This window comes from Oncorhynchus tshawytscha, unplaced genomic scaffold (assembly GCF_018296145.1).
Source record: "Oncorhynchus tshawytscha isolate Ot180627B unplaced genomic scaffold, Otsh_v2.0 Un_contig_14253_pilon_pilon, whole genome shotgun sequence".
In the NCBI taxonomy this organism is placed as follows: domain Eukaryota; kingdom Metazoa; phylum Chordata; class Actinopteri; order Salmoniformes; family Salmonidae; genus Oncorhynchus; species Oncorhynchus tshawytscha.
This window is the reverse complement of record NW_024607683.1, coordinates 10,186-33,785: the sequence shown is the minus strand read 5'-3', so window position 1 is coordinate 33,785 and position 23,600 is coordinate 10,186. Positions and strand designations below refer to the sequence as shown.

Genomic DNA, 23,600 nt, shown 5'->3' with positions numbered 1-23,600 from the left:
AATCAAATCAAATCAAATTTTATTTGTCACATACACATGGTTAGCAGATGTTAATGCGAGTGTAGCGAAATGCTTGTGCTTCTAGTTCCGACAATGCAGTAATAACCAACAAGTAATCTAACTAACAATTCCAAAAAAAAACTACTGTCTTATACACAGTGTAAGGGGCATAGGCAAGATACGGTAGATGATATCGAGTACAGTATATACATATGAGATGAGTATGTAAACCAAGTGGCATAGTTAAAGTGGCTAGTGATACATGTATTACATAAGGATGCAGTCGATGATATAGAGTACAGTATCTACGTATGCATATGAGATGAATAATGTAGGGTAAGTAACATTATATAAGGTAGCATTGTTTAAAGTGGCTAGTGATATATTTACATCATTTCCCATCAATTCCCATTATTAAAGTGGCTGGAGTAGAGTCAGTGTCATTGACAGTGTGTTGGCAGTAGCCACTCAATGTTAGTGGTGGCTGTTTAACAGTCTGATGGCCTTGAGATAGAAGCTGTTTTTCAGTCTCTCGGTCCCAGCTTTGATGCACCTGTACTGACCTCGCCTTCTGGATGACAGCGGTGAACAGGCAGTGGCTCGGGTGGTTGATGTCCTTGATGATCTTTATGGCCTTCCTGTAGCATCGGGTGGTGTAGGTGTCCTGGAGGGCAGGTAGTTTGCCCCGGTGATGCGTTGTGCAGACCTCACTACCCTCTGGAGAGCCTTACGGTTGAGGGCGGTGCAGTTGCCATACCAGGCGGTGATACAGCCCGCCAGGATGCTCTCGATTGTGCATCTGTAGAAGTTTGTGAGTGCTTTTGGTGACAAGCCGAATTTCTTCAGCCTCCTGAGGTTGAAGAGGCGCTGCTGCGCCTTCCTCACGATGCTGTCTGTGTGAGTGGACCAATTCAGTTTGTCTGTGATGTGTATGCCGAGGAACTTAAAACTTGCTACCCTCTCCACTACTGTTCCATCGATGTGGATGGGGGGGTGTTCCCTCTGCTGTTTCCTGAAGTCCACAATCATCTCCTTAGTTTTGTTGACGTTGAGAGTGAGGTTATTTTCCTGACACCACACTCCGAGGGCCCTCACCTCCTCCCTGTAGGCCGTCTCGTCGTTGTTGGTAATCAAGCCTACCACTGATGTGGTACCTCTACAGTACTAGGGCCAGACCATAGATGTGTCACCTCTACAGTACTAAAGGCCAGACCATAGATGTGGTACCTCTACAGTACTAGGGCCAGACCATAGATGTGTCACCTCTACAGTACTAAAGCCCAGACCATAGATGTGGTACCTCTACAGTACTAGGGCCAGACCATAGATGTGTCACCTCTACAGTACTAAAGCCCAGACCATAGATGTGGTACCTCTACAGTACTAGGGCCAGACCATAGATGTGTCACCTCTACAGTACTAAAGGCCAGACCATAGATGTGGTACCTCTACAGTACTAGGGCCAGACCATAGATGTGTCACCTCTACAGTACTAAAGGCCAGACCATAGATGTGTTACCTCTACAGTACTAAAGGCCAGACCATAGATGTGTTACCTCTACAGTACTAAAGACCAGACCATCCGTGGAATCCCAAACACTTTCATTTTTTTGGGTCAAAACCCTGTCTATTTATATATAGGTTAGTGAGCTCTAATCCCACATGAAAATATAGAGCAGTTGTTCATTGAGAACTGTGTGTGAACAGTGAAACTTTCCATAGCAGTAGCAGCTGCAGTGTCTCAGTTACCACTGGACCTATAGGCCCAGTACACACTCTGGTTATACAACTGATCTGCAACACATTTGTAACAATGGTTGTGACACAACTTATATTTTTTTTGTGATACAACAGAGAGTTTTGTCTACCTAAAAACGTTTACACAACCATTGTGTGGTGTCTCCACAGTGCTTGTGTGATTATTTTTGTGCAGAAAACCCCCCAAATGTGTTTCAGATCAGTTGCACAACGTAAGTGTGTACAGGGCCATGTAATTCCCTTGGTCGCAATCAGAGTGACAAGCTGTCGGATGCAATGTCGAGTTTGCAATGCTTTCTACAGGATAAACAATATGTCATTGTAAACAATATGTCTTTGTGTAAGAGTTTATATGATACACTTGAACTGTACTGTTGGTTAAGGGCTTGTAAGTAAAGCATTTCACGGTGAAGTCTACACTTGTTGTATTCGGCGCATGTGACTAATAAAGTGTGATTTGATATGTGAGACTCCATATACACCATGTATGAACAGTCATTAGGGTTTAAAATCCCCTATTCACAAATACAATGAATTCAATAGTTTTACACCAAATATTTAGATTTTTTTTTAAGTAGTCTTTTTGAAGTAGTCTACTGTAGCCTATAAGACATTGTCTTCGAAGTGATCAGCAGTATAGTGTATGATTATAGGACTTGGTATTTGGAAAGGCATGCCTCAGCCCTAGAATAAACAGAGTGTGATTGTCAAGGCATAACGGGAAAGGCATGCCCCAGCCCTAGAATAAACAGAGTGTGATTGTGGGGATATAAAGGGAAAGGCATGCCTCAGCCCTAGAATAAACAGAGTGTGATTGTGGGGATATAAAGGGAAAGGCATGCTTCAGCCCTAGAATAAACAGAGTGTGATTGTGGGGATATAAAGGGAAAAGCATGCCTCAGCCCTAGAATAAACAGAGTGTGATTGTGGGGATATAAAGGGAAAGGCATGCCCCAGCCCTAGAATAAACAGAGTGTGATTGTGAAGATATAAAGGGAAAGGCATGCCCCAGCCCTAGAATAAACAGAGTGTGATTGTTGGGACATAAAGGGAAAGGCATCCCCAGCCCTAGAATAAACAGAGTGTGATTGTATGGACATAAAGGGAAAAGCATGCCTCAGCCCTAGAATAAACAGAGTGTGATTGTGGGGATATAAAGGGAAAAGCATGCTTCAGCCCTAGAATAAACAGAGTGTGATTGTGGGGATATAAAGGGAAAGGCATGCCTCAGCCCTAGAATAAACAGAGTGTGATTGTGGGGACATAAAGGGAAAGGCATGCCTCAGCCCTAGAATAAACAGAGTGTGATTGTATGGACATAAAGGGAAAGGCATGCCTCAGCCCTAGAATAAACAGAGTGTGATTGTGGGGATATAAAGGGAAAGGCATGCCTCAGCCCTAGAATAAACCAAATCAAATCAAATCAAATTTTATTTGTCACATACACATGGTTAGCAGATGTTAATGCGAGTGTAGCGAAATGCTTGTGCTTCTAGTTCCGACAATGCAGTAATAACGAACAAGTAATCTAACTAACAATTCCAAAAAAACTACTGTCTTATAACACAGTGTAAGGGGATAAAGAATATGTACATAAGGATATATGAATGAGTGATGGTACAGAGCAGCATAGGCAAGATACAGTAGATGATATCGAGTACAGTATATACATATGAGATAAGTATGTAAACCAAGTGGCATAGTTAAAGTGGCTAGTGATACATGTATTACATAAGGATGCAGTCGATGATATAGAGTACAGTATCAACGTATGCATATGAGATGAATAATGTAGGGTAAGTAACATTATATAAGGTAGCATTGTTTAAAGTGGCTAGTGATATATTTACATCATTTCCCATCAATTCCCATGATTAAAGTGGCTGGAGTAGAGTCAGTGTCATTGACAGTGTGTTGGCAGTAGCCACTCAATGTTAGTGGTGGCTGTTTAACAGTCTGATGGCCTTGAGATAGAAGCTGTTTTTCAGTCTCTCGGTCCCAGCTTTGATGCACCTGTACTGACCTCGCCTTCTGGATGACAGCGGGGTGAACAGGCAGTGGCTCGGGTGGTTGATGTCCTTGATGATCTTTATGGCCTTCCTGTAGCATCGGGTGGTGTAGGTGTCCTGGAGGGCAGGTAGTTTGCCCCCGGTGATGCGTTGTGCAGACCTCACTACCCTCTGGAGAGCCTTACGGTTGAGGGCGGTGCAGTTGCCATACCAGGCGGTGATACAGCCCGCCAGGATGCTCTCGATTGTGCATCTGTAGAAGTTTGTGAGTGCTTTTGGTGACAAGCCGAATTTCTTCAGCCTCCTGAGGTTGAAGAGGCGCTGCTGCGCCTTCCTCACGATGCTGTCTGTGTGAGTGGACCAATTCAGTTTGTCTGTGATGTGTATGCCGAGGAACTTAAAACTTGCTACCCTCTCCACTACTGTTCCATCGATGTGGATGGGGGTGTTCCCTCTGCTGTTTCCTGAAGTCCACAATCATCTCCTTAGTTTTGTTGACGTTGAGTGTGAGGTTATTTTCCTGACACCACACTCCGAGGCCCTCACCTCCTCCCTGTAGGCCGTCTCATCGTTGTTGGTAATCAAGCCTACCACTGTTGTGTCGTCCGCAAACTTGATGATTGAGTTGGAGGCGTGCATGGCCACGCAGTCGTGGGTGAACAGGGAGTACAGGAGAGGGCTCAGAACGCACCCTTGTGGGGCCCCAGTGTTGAGGATCAGCGGGGAGGAGATGTTGTTGCCTACCCTCACCACCTGGGGGCGGCCCGTCAGGAAGTCCAGTACCCAGTTGCACAGGGCGGGGTCGAGACCCAGGGTCTCGAGCTTGATGACGAGCTTGGAGGGTACTATGGTGTTGAATGCCGAGCTGTAGTCGATGAACAGCATTCTCACATAGGTATTCCTCTTGTCCAGATGGGTTAGGGCAGTGTGCAGTGTGGTTGAGATTGCATCGTCTGTGGACCTATTTGGGCGGTAAGCAAATTGGAGTGGGTCAAGGGTGTCAGGTAGGGTGGAGGTGATGTGGTCCTTGACTAGTCTCTCAAAGCACTTCATGATGACGGATGTGAGTGCTACGGGGCGGTAGTCGTTTAGCTCAGTTACCTTAGCTTTCTTGGGAACAGGAACAATGGTGGCCCTCTTGAAGCATGAGGGAACAGCAGACTGGTATAGGGTTTGATTGAATATGTCCGTAAACACACCGGCCAGCTGGTCTGCACATGCTCTGAGGGCGCGGCTGGGGATGCCGTCTGGGCCTGCAGCCTTGCGAGGGTTAACACGTTTAAATGTCTTACTCACTTCGGCTGCAGTGAAGGAGAGACCGCATGTTTCCGTTGCAGGCCGTGTCAGTGGCACTGTATTGTCCTCAAAGCGGGCAAAAAAGTTATTTAGTCTGCCTGGGAGCAAGACCGTAGTCTGCCCGGTCCGTGACTGGGCTGGGTTTCTTCCTGTAGTCCGTGATTGACTGTAGACCCTGCCACATGCCTCTTGTGTCTGAGCCGTTGAATTGAGATTCTACTTTGTCTCTGTACTGGCGCTTAGCTTGTTTGATAGCCTTGCGGAGGGAATAGCTGCACTGTTTGTATTCAGTCATGTTACCAGACGCCCTGATTAAAAGCAGTGGTTCGTGCCTTCAGTTTCACACGAATGCTGCCATCAATCCACGGTTTCTGGTTAGGGAATGTTTTAATCGTTGCTATGGGAACGACATCTTCAACGCACGTTCTAATGAACTCGCACACCGTATCAGCGTATTCGTCAATGTTGTTGTCTGACGCAATACGAAACATCAAACAGAGTGTGATTGTGGGGATATAAAGGGAAAAGCATGCCTCAGCCCTAGAATAAACAGAGTGTGATTATCAAGGCATAAAGGTCTTGGATATAATAAACCCTCATAAAGTTGAGGCACGGGACGCAGGGAAGCAGGGTAGGAGAACCAGACATCAGGAGGGTAGGAGGACCAGACATCAGGAGGGTAGGAGGACCAGACATCAGGAGGGTAGGAGGACCAGACATCAGCAGGGTAGGAGGACCAGACATCAGCAGGGTAGGAGGACCAGACATCAGCAGGGTAGAGGGACCAGACATCAGGAGGGTAGGACCAGACATCAGGGGGTAGGAGGACCAGACATCAGCAGGGTAGGAGGACCAGACATCAGCAGGGTAGGAGGACCAGACATCAGGAGGGTAGGACCAGACATCAGGGGGTAGGAGGACCAGACTTCAGCAGGGTAAGAGGACCAGACATCAGCAGGGTAGGAGGACCAGACACCAGCAGGGTAGGACCAGACATCAGCAGGGTAGGAGGACCAGACACCAGCAGGGTAGGACCAGACATCAGGAGGGTAGGAGGACCAGACATCAGGAGGGTAGGAGGACCAGACATCAGCAGGGTAGGAGGACCAGACATCAGGAGGGTAGGAGGACCAGGCATCAGGAGGGTAGGAGGACCAGACATCAGGAGGGTATCTGCCCACCCTGCTGGCCAACAGATAACAATCTTAACGTCAATGCGTCCCAAATGGCACCCTATTCCCTATATAGTGCACTACTTTTGACCAGGGTCTATTAGGGAATAGGGTGCCATTTGGGATGCAAACTTTGCCCTCTGAGACTGAGTGAGAACTCTCTGGAAGGGTAACACAGTGCTTTATATTTCCTGTAGCCTCAGAGGACAGTAACACACTGTACACTGTGCTTTATATTTCCTGTAGCCTCAGAGGACAGTAGGACAGTGTGCTTTATATTACCTGTAGCCTCAACAGAGGACAGTAACATACTGTACACAGTGCTATATATTTCCTGTAGCCTCAGAGGACAGTAGGACACTGTGCTTTATATTTCCTGTAGCCTCAGAGGACAGTAACATACTGTACACAGTGCTTTATATTTCCTGTAGCCTCAGAGGACAGTAGGACAGTGTGCTTTATATTTCCTGTAGCCTCAGAGGACAGTAGCATACTGTACACAGTGCTATATATTTCCTGTAGCCTCAGAGGACAGTAGGACAGTGTGCTTTATATTTCCTGTAGCCTCAGAGGACAGTAGGACAGTGTGCTTTATATTTCCTGTAGCCTCAACAGAGGACAGTAGGACAGTGTGCTTTATATTTCCTGTAGCCTCAACAGAGGACAGTAGGACAGTGTGCTTTATATTTCCTGTAGCCTCAACAGAGGACAGTAGGACAGTGTGCTTTATATTTCCTGTAGCCTCAGAGGACAGTAGGACAGTGTGCTTTATATTTCCTGTAGCCTCAGAGGACAGTAGGACAGTGTGCTTTATATTTCCTGTAGCCTCAGAGGACAGTAGGACAGTGTGCTTTATATTTCCTGTAGCCTCAGAGGACAGTAACATACTGTACACAGTGCTTTATATTTCCTGTAGCCTCAGAGGACAGTAGGACACTGTGCTTTATATTTCCTGTAGCCTCAGAGGACAGTAACATACTGTACACAGTGCTTTATATTTCCTGTAGCCTCAACAGAGGACAGTAACATACTGTACACAGTGCTTTATATTTCCTGTAGCCTCAGAGGACAGTAGGACACTGTGCTTTATATTTCCTGTAGCCTCAGAGGACAGTAACATACTGTACACAGTGCTTTATATTTCCTGTAGCCTCAACAGAGGACAGTAACATACTGTACACAGTGCTTTATATTTCCTGTAGCCTCAACAGAGGACAGTAACATACTGTACACAGTGCTTTATATTTCCTGTAGCCTCAACAGAGGACAGTAACATACTGTACACAGTGCTTTATATTTCCTGTAGCCTCAACAGAGGACAATAACATACTGTACACAGTGCTTTATATTTCCTGTAGCCTCAACAGAGGACAGTAACATACTGTACACAGTGCTTTATATTTCCTGTAGCCTCAACAGAGGACAGTAACATACTGTACACAGTGCTTTATATTTCCTGTAGCCTCAACAGAGGACAGTAACATACTGTACACAGTGCTTTATATTTCCTGTAGCCTCAACAGAGGACAGTAACATACTGTACACAGTGCTTTATATTTCCTGTAGCCTCAACAGAGGACAGTAACATACTGTACACAGTGCTTTATATTTCCTGTAGCCTCAACAGAGGACAGTAACATACTGTACACAGTGCTTTATATTTCCTGTAGCCTCAACAGAGGACAGTAACATACTGTACACAGTGCTTTATATTTCCTGTAGCCTCAACAGAGGACAGTAACATACTGTACACAGTGCTTTATATTTCCTGTAGCCTCAACAGAGGACAGTAACATACTGTACACAGTGCTTTATATTTCCTGTAGCCTCAACAGAGGACAGTAACATACTGTACACAGTGCTTTATATTTCCTGTAGCCTCAACAGAGGACAGTAACATACTGTACACAGTGCTATATATTTCCTGTAGCCTCAACAGAGGACAGTAACATACTGTACACAGTGCTTTATATTTCCTGTAGCCTCAACAGAGGACAGTAGGACAGTGTGCTTTATATTTCCTGTAGCCTCAACAGAGGACAGTAACATACTGTACACAGTGCTTTATATTTCCTGTAGCCTCAACAGAGGACAGTAACATACTGTACACAGTGCTTTATATTTCCGGTAGCCTCAACAGAGGACAGTAACATACTGTACACAGTGCTATATATTTCCTGTAGCCTCAACAGAGGACAGTAACATACTGTACACAGTGCTATATATTTACTGTAGCTTCAACAGAGGACAGTAACATACTGTACACAGTGCTTTATATTTCCTGTAGCCTCAACAGAGGACAGTAACATACTGTACACAGTGCTTTATATTTCCTGTAGCCTCAACAGAGGACAGTAACATACTGTACACAGTGCTTTATATTTCCTGTAGCCTCAACAGAGGACAGTAACATACTGTACACAGTGCTATATATTTCCTGTAGCCTCAACAGAGGACAGTAACATACTGTACACAGTGCTATATATTTCCTGTAGCCTCAACAGAGGACAGTAACATACTGTACACAGTGCTTTATATTTCCTGTAGCCTCAACAGAGGACAGTAACATACTGTACACAGTGCTTTATATTTCCTGTAGCCTCAACAGAGGACAGTAACATACTGTACACAGTGCTTTATATTTCCTGTAGCCTCAACAGAGGACAGTAACATACTGTACACAGTGCTTTATATTTCCTGTAGCCTCAACAGAGGACAGTAACATACTTTACACAGTGCTTTATATTTCCTGTAGCCTCAGAGGACAGTAGGACAGTGTGCTTTATATTTCCTGTAGCCTCAACAGAGGACAGTAACATACTGTACACAGTGCTTTATATTTCCTGTAGCCTCAACAGAGGACAGTAACATACTGTACACAGTGCTTTATATTTCCTGTAGCCTCAACAGAGGACAGTAACATACTGTACACAGTGCTTTATATTTCCTGTAGCCTCAACAGAGGACAGTAACATACTGTACACAGTGCTTTATATTTCCTGTAGCCTCAACAGAGGACAGTAACATACTGTACACAGTGCTTTATATTTCCTGTAGCCTCAACAGAGGACAGTAACATACTGTACACAGTGCTTTATATTTCCTGTAGCCTCAACAGAGGACAGTAACATACTGTACACAGTGCTTTATATTTCCTGTAGCCTCAACAGAGGACAGTAACATACTGTACACAGTGCTTTATATTTCCTGTAGCCTCAACAGAGGACAGTAACATACTGTACACAGTGCTTTATATTTCCTGTAGCCTCAACAGAGGACAGTAACATACTGTACACAGTGCTTTATATTTCCTGTAGCCTCAACAGAGGACAGTAACATACTGTACACAGTGCTATATATTTCCTGTAGCCTCAACAGAGGACAGTAACATACTGTACACAGTGCTTTATATTTCCTGTAGCCTCAACAGAGGACAGTAACATACTGTACACAGTGCTTTATATTTCCTGTAGCCTCAACAGAGGACAGTAACATACTGTACACAGTGCTTTATATTTCCTGTAGCCTCAACAGAGGACAGTAACATACTGTACACAGTGCTTTATATTTCCTGTAGCCTCAACAGAGGACAGTAACATACTGTACACAGTGCTATATATTTCCTGTAGCCTCAACAGAGGACAGTAACATACTGTACACAGTGCTTTATATTTCCTGTAGCCTCAACAGAGGACAGTAACATACTGTACACAGTGCTATATATTTCCTGTAGCCTCAACAGAGGACAGTAACAGTGTGCTTTATATTTCCTGTAGCCTCAACAGAGGACAGTAACATACTGTACACAGTGCTTTATATTTCCTGTAGCCTCAACAGAGGACAGTAGGACAGTGCGCTTTATATTTCCTGTAGCCTCAACAGAGGACAGTAACATACTGTACACAGTGCTTTATATTTCCTGTAGCCTCAACAGAGGACAGTAACATACTGTACACAGTGCTTTATATTTCCGGTAGCCTCAACAGAGGACAGTAACATACTGTACACAGTGCTATATATTTCCTGTAGCCTCAACAGAGGACAGTAACATACTGTACACAGTGCTATATATTTCCTGTAGCTTCAACAGAGGACAGTAACATACTGTACACAGTGCTTTATATTTCCTGTAGCCTCAACAGAGGACAGTAACATACTGTACACAGTGCTTTATATTTCCTGTAGCCTCAACAGAGGACAGTAACATACTGTACACAGTGCTTTATATTTCCTGTAGCCTCAACAGAGGACAGTAACATACTGTACACAGTGCTATATATTTCCTGTAGCCTCAACAGAGGACAGTAACATACTGTACACAGTGCTTTATATTTCCTGTAGCCTCAACAGAGGACAGTAACATACTGTACACAGTGCTTTATATTTCCTGTAGCCTCAACAGAGGACAGTAACATACTGTACACAGTGCTTTATATTTCCTGTAGCCTCAACAGAGGACAGTAACATACTGTACACAGTGCTTTATATTTCCTGTAGCCTCAGAGGACAGTAGGACAGTGTGCTTTATATTTCCTGTAGCCTCAACAGAGGACAGTAACATACTGTACACAGTGCTTTATATTTCCTGTAGCCTCAACAGAGGACAGTAACATACTGTACACAGTGCTTTATATTTCCTGTAGCCTCAACAGAGGACAGTAACATACTGTACACAGTGCTTTATATTTCCTGTAGCCTCAACAGAGGACAGTAACATACTGTACACAGTGCTTTATATTTCCTGTAGCCTCAACAGAGGACAGTAACATACTGTACACAGTGCTTTATATTTCCTGTAGCCTCAACAGAGGACAGTAACATACTGTACACAGTGCTTTATATTTCCTGTAGCCTCAACAGAGGACAGTAACATACTGTACACAGTGCTTTATATTTCCTGTAGCCTCAGAGGACAGTAGGACAGTGTGCTTTATATTTCCTGTAGCCTCAACAGAGGACAGTAACATACTGTACACAGTGCTTTATATTTCCTGTAGCCTCAACAGAGGACAGTAACATACTGTACACAGTGCTTTATATTTCCTGTAGCCTCAACAGAGGACAGTAACATACTGTACACAGTGCTTTATATTTCCTGTAGCCTCAACAGAGGACAGTAACATACTGTACACAGTGCTATATATTTCCTGTAGCCTCAACAGAGGACAGTAACATACTGTACACAGTGCTTTATATTTCCTGTAGCCTCAGAGGACAGTAACATACTGTACACAGTGCTTTATAGTTCCTGTAGCCTCAATAGAGGACAGTAACATACTGTACACAGTGCTATATATTTCCTGTAGCCTCAACAGAGGACAGTAACATACTGTACACAGTGCTTTATATTTCCTGTAGCCTCAACAGAGGACAGTAACATACTGTACACAGTGCTATATATTTCCTGTAGCCTCAGAGGACAGTAACATACTGTACACAGTGCTTTATATTTCCTGTAGCCTCAACAGAGGACAGTAACATACTGTACACAGTGCTTTATATTTCCTGTAGCCTCAACAGAGGACAGTAACATACTGTACACAGTGCTTTATATTTCCTGTAGCCTCAGAGGACAGTAACATACTGTACACAGTGCTTTATATTTCCGGTACACCCAAGACGTTTATAGACATGAGGGGAGGGTACATACAGTGAAGAGAATATACATGCAGGGTTTACTGGAAATCATAAACCTGTTAAATGTCTAAGAATACACAACACTAACAGTTTGCAGAAGCAAACAGAACATGTAAAACCTTCTTGCTTTCTATTTCATATCTGAGTTATAAAGGGGAAGCACAACTTCAACCCAAACAGGAATCATTACTATTATTACTGTGATCAGTTGCTAGCTATAGAAGACAGACTAGGCTTCTTAACTGAGACATCTACTCTGAGAAATGTTTTGAGAAAGAGAGTGAGAGACATTTAATTGAACCTTTATTTAACTAGGCAAGTCAGTTAAGAACAAATTATTATTTACAATGACGGCCTACCCCGGCCAAACCCTAACGACGCTGGGCCAGTTGTGCACTGCCCTATGGGACTCCCAATCACATCCGGTTGTGATACAGTCTGGAATCGAACTAGGGTCTGTAGTGACGCCTCTAGCACTGAGATGCAGTACCGTAGACCGCTGTGCCACTCGGGAGCCCAAACTAGCACCATAATGTTAAAGTAAGTAATCAAATTACAGTACTTCACACAACTCCACATAATTTGCATGGCATCTTTTCAAGAAACTACCAAAGAAGTTGGTAGACTGAAGCCAGGAATAAGTCTCAATCTCCCATGACCCAATGTCATGTTATCAACATTTAACCACTAGCGCCATCCTGTGTCCATCCTGTGAAACTGCAGAAGCTCAAATCACAATTGAAAAATACAGTCATGCATTTCAGAAAACAACAGACTTACCAACATATAGGATACTATTTTATTTTAAAAAGGCTTTTACAGTGAAATATTGGCCAGCAATGCTGATTTGTTACAGTTGTAAGCAATGTCATTTCTAAATAATCAAGGTGCAATTTTTCATGTTGATTCCTAAAAACTTTGATACTTGATTACCATTTCATTTGAATTTTGATTTAAGACCACTTTAACTGGTTATAGAATGGGATTAGGCTTTTGGTATTATAAGGAGGGAATTGATTGTCTGTATTAATCCCATTTCCCTTTGAAACATCACACAGTCGCACTTGATTCGTAGACCTCAATTCCAGCAGGTCTACTTAGGCACTAATATGTCAACAATAAAACACCTTCAGAAAAAAACAGATCAGTACACAAAACAGGAAGAACAATATATTCCCAGGGGTTCTAAAATCAAGTGTCACCACTAACAGGAAGTAGCATTACAATCCATAGAACCAAAAACGAATGACACAGTAAGAGTCAGCCAGAAACGACTATGGCACAATAAAAACTCCCTAGTCATGTGACCAGCACCTTACCTAGGGTAGAAGCCAATGAGCAATAGAAGCATACCCACGGCCATTCACCCTTGACAAGGAATCTAATCAAATTCATTCTGTATAAAAAAAGACAGTGTAAAACATTGTGAAAATAATCAAACAGGTGACGACAAGTTCATAGCAGTACAGTAGGAAGCCATGCAAATCACTCAACTGTTTGACCTGAAAGTGAGTCGACTGAATCATATCCTAAACTACAGTAGCAGCTCAGTTACTGCTTGTTTGGTACAGGGCCAGTATCCACAAAGTATCTCAGAGTGCTGATCTAGGATCAGGTCCACCCTCCTATTCATTACGATTGTAAAGGTAAAACTGATCAGTACTCCTACTCAGAGAGACTTTGTCTATACAGGCCCCGTTCTCAATTGGCAGTTTGATGAGATGAGAAGAGATGAGAGCAGAAGTTCCCGTGAGAATAAAGAAGACAAAAAGGTTCAGTATCGCAGCTCACTGAATGGCACATTTATGTTCCCTGTAGCCTCCATTCAACTAGAGTGTAAAGAGGTCGTTTATCCATTGTTTAGTTATTAGAGTGGACAGCAAAGGTGATTTTGAGGCAGCCCAGTTCTTTCCCCATAGCTCCCAGTACTCCCTGTACCCTGTAGTGTCCGTTGGTCAGCCAATAGGGTAGGTCAATGTCAGGGAGGTAGAAGTCTGACTCTGGTAGCGTGTACATCCCCTTAGAACAGACAGGAAATAGAGGTTTTAACCAATACACTTTCACTATGTCCCGAATGGCATCCTATTCCCTAGATAGTGCACTACTTATGACCAAGGCCCATAGGGCTCTTTTCAAGGGTAGTGCACCTTGGTCAAAGTACTGTATATTTAGAAATAGGGTGTCATTTGGGACACAGCCTTAGAGTGAAGCATGTTTTACTGTATAGAAAAGGTATGCCCCCTTAGGAGACAGAAAATAGGTCATTTGAGCCCAATAGACACGAATTGAGTAAACAGAAAAAATGATCTTTGAGAAAAACAGAATGAGTACTGAGCAACAGAACGTTAAGTGCACATGTTGAAAACATTCAGAGAACGTTTTTTTTTTACTGTGTTGTTTGGCTAGCTGCTGTTCAACAAACAAACACTCTGGTACCAATCATTCACAGTGCTATCAACAGACATTCACCACATTGCACTGAGCAGAATACAAAAGAGGGAAGTAAGCCTAAGCATTGACCACTGGAGGAACAGGTTCTTTCTTGGGGGTGGGTTCAAAAGGCAACAAACGGAAGAAAATGGACAGACAGGCTTATAGAGGGACTAACAGGACCTGTCCATTAAGAAACGGCCGTGATCATTTGTCATTGCAAAACAGTTTCAAATGATTGTGCCCTAAATGAACACAAGCATAAACGATAAGACTCACAGCTTTAAAGGGACAGGGGATGGACTACAATATAGACTCACAGCTTTAAAGTGACAGGGGATGGACTACAGTATAGACTCCCAGCTTTAAAGGGGCAGGGGATGGACTACAATATAGACTCCCAGCTTTAAAGTGACAGGGGATGGACTACAGTATAGACTCCCAGCTTTAAAGGGACAGGGGATGGACTACAATATAGACTCACAGCTTTAAAGGGGCAGGGGATGGACTACAATATAGACTCCCAGCTTTAAAGTGACAGGGGATGGACTACAGTATAGACTCACAGCTTTAAAGGGGCAGGGGATGGACTACAATATAGACTCCCAGCTTTAAAGGGACAGGGGATGGACTACAGTATAGACTCCCAGCTTTAAAGTGGCAGGGGATGGACTACAGTATAGACTCCCAGCTTTAAAGGGACAGGGGATGGACTACAGTATAGACTCACAGCTTTAAAGGGACAGTGGCAGGGGATGGACTACAGTATAGACTCACAGCTTTAAAGGGACAGTGGCAGGGGATGCCGTAGGTGTGAAGAGGTTCAGGACAGTCCTGTCCTGGCGGTATCAGCTGGTTGAGCAGGTCACAGCCGTCTGCGTAGTGGCAGCTCCCGATCTCTTCCACACACGGCACCTTGACCCAGAACCCTGCCACCTCCTTCTCCAGTGTCACGTTCACCTAAGAGGAGAGAAATACAGCACCAGTCAAAGGTTTGGACACACCTACTCATTCAAGGGAATAGAATAATAGTGAAGACATCAAAACTATGAAATAACACATATGGAATCATGTAGTAACCAAAAAAAAAAAAAAAAAAAGTGTTAAACAAATCAAAATATATTTTATATTTGAGATTCTACAAAGTAACCACCCTTTGCCTTGACGACAGCTTTGCATATTCTTGGCATTCTCTCAACCAGCTTCATGAGGTAGTCACCTGGAATGCATTTCAATTAACAGGTGTGCCTTGTTAAAAAAGTTAATTTGTGGAATTTCTTTCCTTCTTAATGCATTTGAGCCAATCAGTTGGGTTGTGACAAGGTATGGGGAGTATACAGAATAAAGCCCTAGTTGGTAAGAGACCAAGTTCATATGATGTTAAGAACAGCTCAAATAAGCCAAGAGAAATGACAGTCCATCATTACTTTAAGACATGAAGGTCAGTCAATACAGAACATTTCAAGAACTTTGAACGTTTCAACAAGTGCAGTCGCAAAAACCATCAAGCGCTATGATGAAACTGGCTCTCACCAGGACCGCCACAGGAAAGGAAGAACCAGAGTTACCTCTGCTGTAGAGGACAAAGTCATTAGTTACCAGCCTCAGAAATCGGCAATTAACTGCACCTCAGATTGCAGCCAGAGGAGACTGTGTGAATCAGGCCTTCATGGTTGAATTGCTGCAAAGAAACCACTACAAAGGACATCAATAAGAAGAGACTTGATGGGTCAAGAACCACGAGCAATCGACATTAGACCAGTGGAAATCTGTCCTTTGGTCTGATGTCCAAATGTGACATTTTTGGTTCCAACCGCCGTGGCTTTGTGAGACGCAGAGTAGGAGAACATATGATCTCTGCATGTGTGGTTCCCACTGTGAAGCATGGAGGAGGTGTGATGGTGTAGGGGTGCTTTGCTGGTGACTCTGTCAGTGATGTATTTAGAATTCAAGACACACTTAACCAGCATTCTGCAGCGATACACCATCCCATCTGATTTGTGCTTAGTGGGACTATAATTTGATTTTTCAACAGGGCAATGATCCAAAACACACCTCCAGGCTGTGTAAGGGCTATTTGACCAAGAATGAGAGTGATGGAGTACTGCATCACCCGACTTCAACCCAATTGAGATGGTTTGGGATGAGCTGGACCACAGAGTGAAGGAAAAGCAGCTAACAAGTACTCAGCATATGTGGGAACTCCTTCAAGACTGTTGGAAAAGCTTTCCAGGTGACTACCTCATGAAGCTGGTTGAGAGAATTCCAAGAGTGTGCAAAGCTCTCATCCAGGCAAAGGGTGGTTACTTTGAAGAATCTCAAATATATTTTGATTTGTTTAAACACTTTTTTGGTTACTACATGATTCCATATGTGTTATTTCATTGTTGACGTTGTCACTCTTATTCTGCAATGTAGAAATAGTAAAAAATAAAGAAAAACCCTTGAATGAGTCAGCATGTCCAAACTTTTGACTGTATATTTTTATTTCTTTTATTTCCCCTTTATTTAACCAGGTAGGAAAGTTGAGAACAAGTTCTCATTTACAACTGCGACCTGGCCAAGATAAAGCAAAGCAGTTTGACACATACGACAACACAGAGTTACACATGGAGTAAAACAAACATACAGTCAATAATACAGTAGAAAAATAATACATACAAAGTGAGCAAATGAGGTGAGATAAGGGAGGTAAAGGCAATACAAAGCCCATGGTGGCAAAGTAAATACAATATAGCAAGTAAAACACTGGAATGGTAGATGTGCAGTGGAAGAATGTGCAAAGTAGAGAGAAATAATGGGGTGCAAAGGAGCAAAATAAATAAATAAATACAGTAGGGGGAGAGGACCAGTTAACTGGGATGTCTGGATCAACACAGTAGGCTACAGTAACAGTACGCCTATCCATAAAATAGGCCATCACAAGGTTACGTTTACCTATGGACAAAATGCTGTTATAACCTGGGTGGTTCGAGCCCTAAATGCTGATTGGCTGACAGCCGTGGTATATCAGACCACATACCACATGTTAACTGGGATGTTTTGAAAAACGTGTCTAATGTCAGGCTATTCTTGACTTGGACGTTGCACCCTAGTTGTTTACAGCAGAGCAGAAACGGTTCTATTCCTCCCTTGCAATGATGTCACCGATGTTAGAGAGAAAAAAAATCTGACACTGATCTACGTGATTGATTTCGGGGGAAGAACAGTCAAGTCAGTCTTCTCTGTATTGCATCAACTAAACCAATACAAGTTGGGAACAACAGAATGTCCAGTATGTGAAAGCTGTCTTTTGCAAAAAAACACAACAATATTACATTAACGCATTCTTAATCAGAACATTGCCATCACCACTCTCAATACCATCCCTTCTCTTGTGAACTCTGCATTTTAAGGGTGAGCATTGAATCAGGAAGTCTACTGTATATTATATATCTATTTGGGCCATTAGTGCAGCAGAGCAGGCATTTATGTGGTGAGCTGCTCACATGAAGCTCAGCCTTGAGTCAGACATACCTCCCCAGCCAAGTTTCTACCTGTTTAACAACACTCTACCCAGAGCCACCCAGAAGAACCCAGAGCCACCCAGAGCCACCCAGAGCCACCCAGAAGAACCCAGAAGAACCCAGAGCCACCCAGAGCCACCCAGAAGAACCCAGAGCCACCCAGAAGAACCCAGAGCCACGCAGAAGAACCCAGAGCCACGCAGAAGAACCCAGAGCCACCCAGAAGAACCCAGAGCCACCCAGAAGAACCCAGAGCCACCCAGAAGAACCCAGAGCCACCCAGAAGAACCCAGAGCCACCCAGAAGAACCCAGAGCCACCCAGAAGAACCCAGAGCCACACAGAAAAACCCAGAGCCAACAATTGACACACACACAGACAAAGTGGAATAGGCTATCACATGGCTGAATAGGCCTACAGACTGATATGGCAAAGTAATAGCTTTCAATTCACTGTTGGTAAGTTTTCAGGAGGAAGTAGGACTATAGTGTTTCAAACTTGCTTTGATTGTGACCATTTTAATCCAAGAAGAGCCTATTCATTCTATATAGTGGTTAAGAGCGTCGGGCCAGTAACTGAAAGGTCGCTGGTTCGAATCCCCAAACCAACTAGGTGAAATCTCTCGATGTGCCCCGTGAACAAGGCACTTCACCCTAATTGCTCCTGTAAGTCGCTCTGGATAAGAGCATCTGCTAAATGACTTTTATTTGTATAAATATGTACTGTATAGCCACAGGAAGTAGTTTGGGGGCGGGGGTGTTCTTAACTATATAACTACCTTTTTTTGCCCAGTGCTACAGATGTCTATATCTCTGCTTATACAGGACCAGTAAAGGCCCAGTGCACTACATTTGTAAAAATAAATATATATATATATATAAAGATTTTTGTTATTATTCTGATTATTCAGGGGGTGCTGCAGCACCCTCACTTCCTGTGGCTATGTATATACTGTATGTATATATTGAAGACAGGCAATACCATATGCCTACCTCGAAAACTAATGGTTGGTTAATTACAAAAACTTTAACAAACAAGTATACTTTATGAGTAATCAAATAGCATTCAATATCTAATTTTAGTATTTGAAGAGGAGGCCCTTGGTGCATGCTTAGTACTCACAGCGAGGGGAGCGGCCAGCTCGACGGTTGTGTTCCCGGACGCACTGGCTTTTAGGTCCCCTGGAACTGTGATGGGGTCCGGGGACAGGGTTAGGGTCTTCAGAACCGCTGGGTCGTCTGGCTTACCGCAGTTCTCCCATGAGAACCCAAAGATCTGTACAAGAATATTGAATAGTCTATGTTACTGTAATAAACATGATGAAATGATAGAGTAGGTTAATGAACAACATTTGAATAAAAATAAAGATATTTCACTCACCTTCACAGTATATGCTGTGCGCGTTTTCTCGAAATCCAAAGCGCAATTCACCTGCATTCCAATGCATAGCATTATCACATTAATAACAATAACATTTTTCATCGTGCTCAACTAATCTACAACTGAACTAGAAATAATTAGGGTTAATTCAAGATAACAACAGAAAGCGCGTAAACTAAGACCGTGCACAGCTAAAACGAATCGAGAATGACTGCGACACAACACGTTGAGACGGTGCGGTAAATATTTGTTTCCATGAAGTTCAGTCTCACTTCCGTGTTTATCAAATCACTCCCGAGGCTCGTGGCAGACTTCGCGAGGAACAGATACTGAGATTTTCCTATTTGTATTTGCGCCTCCTTTATATAAATAAAGGAGATTAAAGACCAATTTCCTATAGAAATAAAGGAGGCGCAAATACAAATGATAAATCTCAATATCTATCTCCTCGCAAATTCTTTCCTCGCCTCCTTCTCAAACCGCATTGGAGGAGAAGGTCAAATTGGGCGGAACCTCTGGCTCTCTCATCCAATGGAGTTTGAGAAGGAGGCGAGGAGAGAGAAGAGAGGACGCGAGGAGTATGCAAGTGAGATCTTCCCACAGTCAGAAGCATACTTACCGGATGTATTAGTTTTGGTAATCAATAAAAATTTTCACTTGATACCTACAATAAGGAAATTGATCTTTAATTTTTAGATTAACAAATTGTGGTACAGGCTTTCGTGAACAAATCTAGACCATAACCTGTCCACAATATAGAGAAAATGCAGATTTTGTGATACCTTCGGCAAGTAGCCACACATAACTGACATCCATTAGTATCCCATCCAAGTTCCAAAACAAGCATTTGGCATTGCAGCTAAACCCATGGGATAGGCTTAATTTGTTGCTAGCCTGAGGCACTGTATTTTGAAGACAACACTCTGAATACCTACACTGGCTTTCTAGCCTATAGTAGTGGACTTGCCTATGGGCCAGTTTATTCTACAGTACTGTTGATCTGCTTCTCTCCACAAGATGGAAATGTTGTCCTAATTTCCTCACCTCTCTGTGGACACCACAACATGGCCTCACCTCTCTGTGGACACCACGACATGGCCTCACCTCTCTGTGGACACCACGACATGGCCTCACCTCTCTGTGGACACCACGGCATGGCCTCACCTCTCTGTGGACACCACGACATGGCCTCACCTCTCTGTGGACACCTCAACATGGCCTCACCTCTCTGTGGACACCACAACATGGCCTCACCTCTCTGTGGACACCACAACATGGCCTCACCTCTCTGTGGACACCACAACATGGCCTCACCTCTCACCACGACATGGCCTGTGGACACCACAACATGGCCTCACCTCTCTGTGGACACCACGACATGGCCTCACCTCTCTGTGGACACCACAACATGGCCTCACCTCTCTGTGGACACCACAACATGGCCTCACCTCTCTGTGGACACCACGACATGGCCTCACCTCTCCTGTGGACACCACGACAACATGGCCTCACCTCTCTGTGGACACCACGACATGGCCTCACCTCTCTGTGGACACCACAACATGGCCTCACCTCTCTGTGGACACCACAACATGGCCTCACCTCTCTGTGGACACCACAGCATGGCCTCACCTCTCCATGACATGGTAGGGATGGAACACCATGTACTAGGGGCTGGTAGGGATGGAACACCATGTACTAGGGGCTGGTAGGGATGGAACACCATGTACTAGGGGCTGGTAGGGATGGAACACCATGTACTAGGGGCTGGTAGGGCTGGAACACCATCTACTAGGGGCTGGTAGGGCTGGAACACCATGTACTAGGGGCTAGTAGGGCTGGTAGGGCTGGAACTCCATGTACTAGGGGCTGGTAGGACTGGAACACCATGTACTAGAGGCTGGTAGGACTGGAACACCATGTACTAGAGGCTGGTAGGACTGGAACACCATGTACTAGGGGCTGGTAGGGCTGGAACACCATGTACTAGGGGCTGGTAGGGCTGGTAGGGCTGGAACACCATGTACTAGGGGCTGGTAGGGCTGGTAGGGCTGGAACACCATGTACTAGGGCTGGTAGGACTGGAACACCATGTACTAGAGCTGGTAGGGCAGAAACACCATGTACTAGAGCTGGTAGGGCTGGTAGAGCTGGTAGGGCTGGTAGAGCTGGAAGGGCTGGTAGGGCTGGTAGGGCTAGAACACCATGTACTAGGGGCTGGTAGGGCTAGAACACCATGTACTAGGGGCTGGTAGGGATGGTAGGGCTTGAATACCATGTACTAGGGGCTGGTAGGGATGGTAGGGCTGTAACACCATGTACTAGGGCTGGTAGGGCTGGTAGAGCTGGTAGGGCTGGTAGAGCTGGTAGGGCTGGAACACCATGTACTAGGGCTGGTAGGGCAGAAACACCATGTACTAGGGGCTGGTAGGGCTGGTAGGGCAGGGACACCATGTACTAGGGGCTGGTAGGGCTGGTAGGGCAAGGACACCATGTACTAGGGGCTGGTAGGGCTGGAACACCATGTACTAGGGGCTGGTAGGGCTGGAACACCATGTACTAGGGGCTGGTAGGGCTGGAACACCATGTACTAGGGGCTGGTAGGACTGGAACACCATGTACTAGGTGCTGGTAGGGCTGGTAGGGCTGGAACACCATGTACTAGGGGCTGGTAGGGCTGGTAGGGCTGGAACACCATGTACTAGGGGCTGGTAGGGCTGGTAGGGCTGGAACACCATGTACTAGGGGCTGGTAGGGCTGGTAGAGCTGGTAGGGCTGGTAGGGCTGGAACACCATGTACTAGGGCTGGTAGGACTGGAACACCATGTACTAGAGCTGGTAGGGCAGAAACACCATGTACTAGAGCTGGTAGGGCTGGTAGAGCTGGTAGAGCTGGAAGGGCTGGTAGGGCTGGTAGGGCTGGGACACCATGTACTAGGGCTGGTAGAACTGGTAGGGCTGGTGGGGCTGGTAGGGCTGGGACACCATGTACTAGGGCTGGTAGAGCTGGTAGGGCTGGTAGGGCTGGTAGGGATGGTAGGGCTGGTAGGGCTGGAACACCATGTACTAGGGGCTGGTAGGGCTGGTAGGGCTGGAACACCATGTACTAGGGGCTGGTAGGGCTGGAACACCATGTACTAGGGGCTGGTAGGGATGGTAGGGCTTGAATACCATGTACTAGGGGCTGGTAGGGATGGTAGGGCTGTAACACCATGTACTAAGGCTGGTAGGGCTGGTAGAGCTGGAACACCATGTACTAGGGCTGGTAGGGCAGAAACACCATGTACTAGGGGCTGGTAGGGCTGGTAGGGCAGGGACACCATGTACTAGGGGCTGGTAGGGCTGGTAGGGCAAGGACACCATGTACTAGGGGCTGGTAGGGCTGGAACACCATGTACTAGGGGCTGGTAGGGCTGGTAGGGCAGGGACACCATAAACTAGGACTGGTAGGGCTGGTAGGGCTGGTAGGGCTGTAACACCATGTACTAGGGCTGGTATGGCTGGTAGGGCTGGTAGGGCTTGTAGGGCTGGTGGGGCTGGTAAGGCTGGTGGGGCTGGTAGGGCTGGTAGTGCTGGTAGGGCTGGTAGGGCTGGTAGGGCTTGTAGGGCTTGTAGGGCTGGTAGGGCTGGTAGGGCTGGTGGGCCTTGTAGGGCTGGTAGGGCAGGTAGGGCTGGTAGGGCTGGTGGGGCTTGTAGGGCCGGTAGGCCTGGTAGGGCTGGTGGGGCTGGTGGGGCTGGTAGGGCTGGTAGGGCTGGTAGGGCTTGTAGGCCTGGTGGGGCTTGTAGGGCTGGTAGGGCTTGTAGGCCTGGTGGGGCTTGTAGGGCTGGTAGGGCTGGTAGGGCTGGTGGGGCTTGTAGGGCTGGTAGGGCTTGTAGGGCTGGTGGGGCTGGTGGGGCTGGTAGGGCTGGTAGGGATGGTGGGGCTGGTAGGGCTGGTAGGGCTAGTGGGGCTGGTAGGGCTGGTAGGGCTGGTAGGGCTGGTAGGGATGGTAGGGATGGTAGGGCTGGTAGGGATGGTAGGGATGGTAGGGCTGGTAGGGCTGGTAGGGATGGTAGGGCTGGCAGGGATGGTAGGGATGGTACAGCTGGTAGGGATGGTAGGGCTGGTAGGGCTAGTGGGGCTGGTAGGGATGGTAGGGCTGTATGATGTTAGGAATGTATGCTGATGCTCACTGTTTTAATACAGGTATATATCTCTTTATTTAACCTTTATTTAACTATGCAAGTCAGTTAAGAACAAATTCTTATTTACAATGACGTCCTACCCCCCAGCCAAATCCGGCTGGGCCAATTATGCGCCTCCCTGTGGGACTCCCAATCACTGCCGGCTGTGATGCATCCTGGTTTCGAACCAGGGACTACAGTGACACCTCTTGCATTGAGATGCGCCACAAAAGGGCGTATATGCTCTAT

General features: G+C 45.3%; 2 protein-coding genes across 2 annotated transcripts; both read right to left on the bottom strand.

Moving 5' to 3' along the window:
* Positions 1 to 12,657: 12,657 nt before the first annotated feature.
* Positions 12,658 to 19,651, bottom strand: LOC121842808 (ganglioside GM2 activator-like). Its single transcript, XM_042312563.1, has 4 exons — positions 19,188 to 19,651; positions 18,930 to 19,082; positions 15,080 to 15,262; positions 12,658 to 13,891 (listed from the first exon to the last, which is right to left on the bottom strand). The coding sequence occupies exons 1-4, from the start codon at positions 19,287 to 19,289 to the stop codon at positions 13,733 to 13,735; spliced, it is 597 nt and encodes a 198-aa protein (XP_042168497.1). The 5' UTR covers positions 19,290 to 19,651; the 3' UTR covers positions 12,658 to 13,732.
* A 3,021-nt stretch (positions 19,652 to 22,672) lies between these two features.
* LOC121842807 (amelogenin-like) lies at positions 22,673 to 23,092 on the bottom strand (the record flags this gene model as incomplete). The annotated part of the gene is made up of 1 exon (XM_042312562.1): positions 22,673 to 23,092. A coding segment is annotated over one exon (420 nt), but the record flags the coding sequence as incomplete, so codon positions are not given.
* Between the last annotated feature and the right edge of the window lie 508 nt (positions 23,093 to 23,600).

Excerpts from the sequence above, each read along its gene's own strand:
- LOC121842808 (XM_042312563.1), bottom strand. The coding sequence starts at position 19,289 with ATGAAAAATGTTATTGTTATTAATGTGATAATGCTATGCATTGGAATG. Across the intron at positions 19,083-19,187 it reads GCACAGCATATACTGTGAAG|ATCTTTGGGTTCTCATGGGA; the intron begins GTGAGTGAAATA and ends ATTCTTGTACAG. Across the intron at positions 15,263-18,929 it reads AGCTGGCCGCTCCCCTCGCT|GTGAACGTGACACTGGAGAA; the intron begins GTGAGTACTAAG and ends CTCTCCTCTTAG.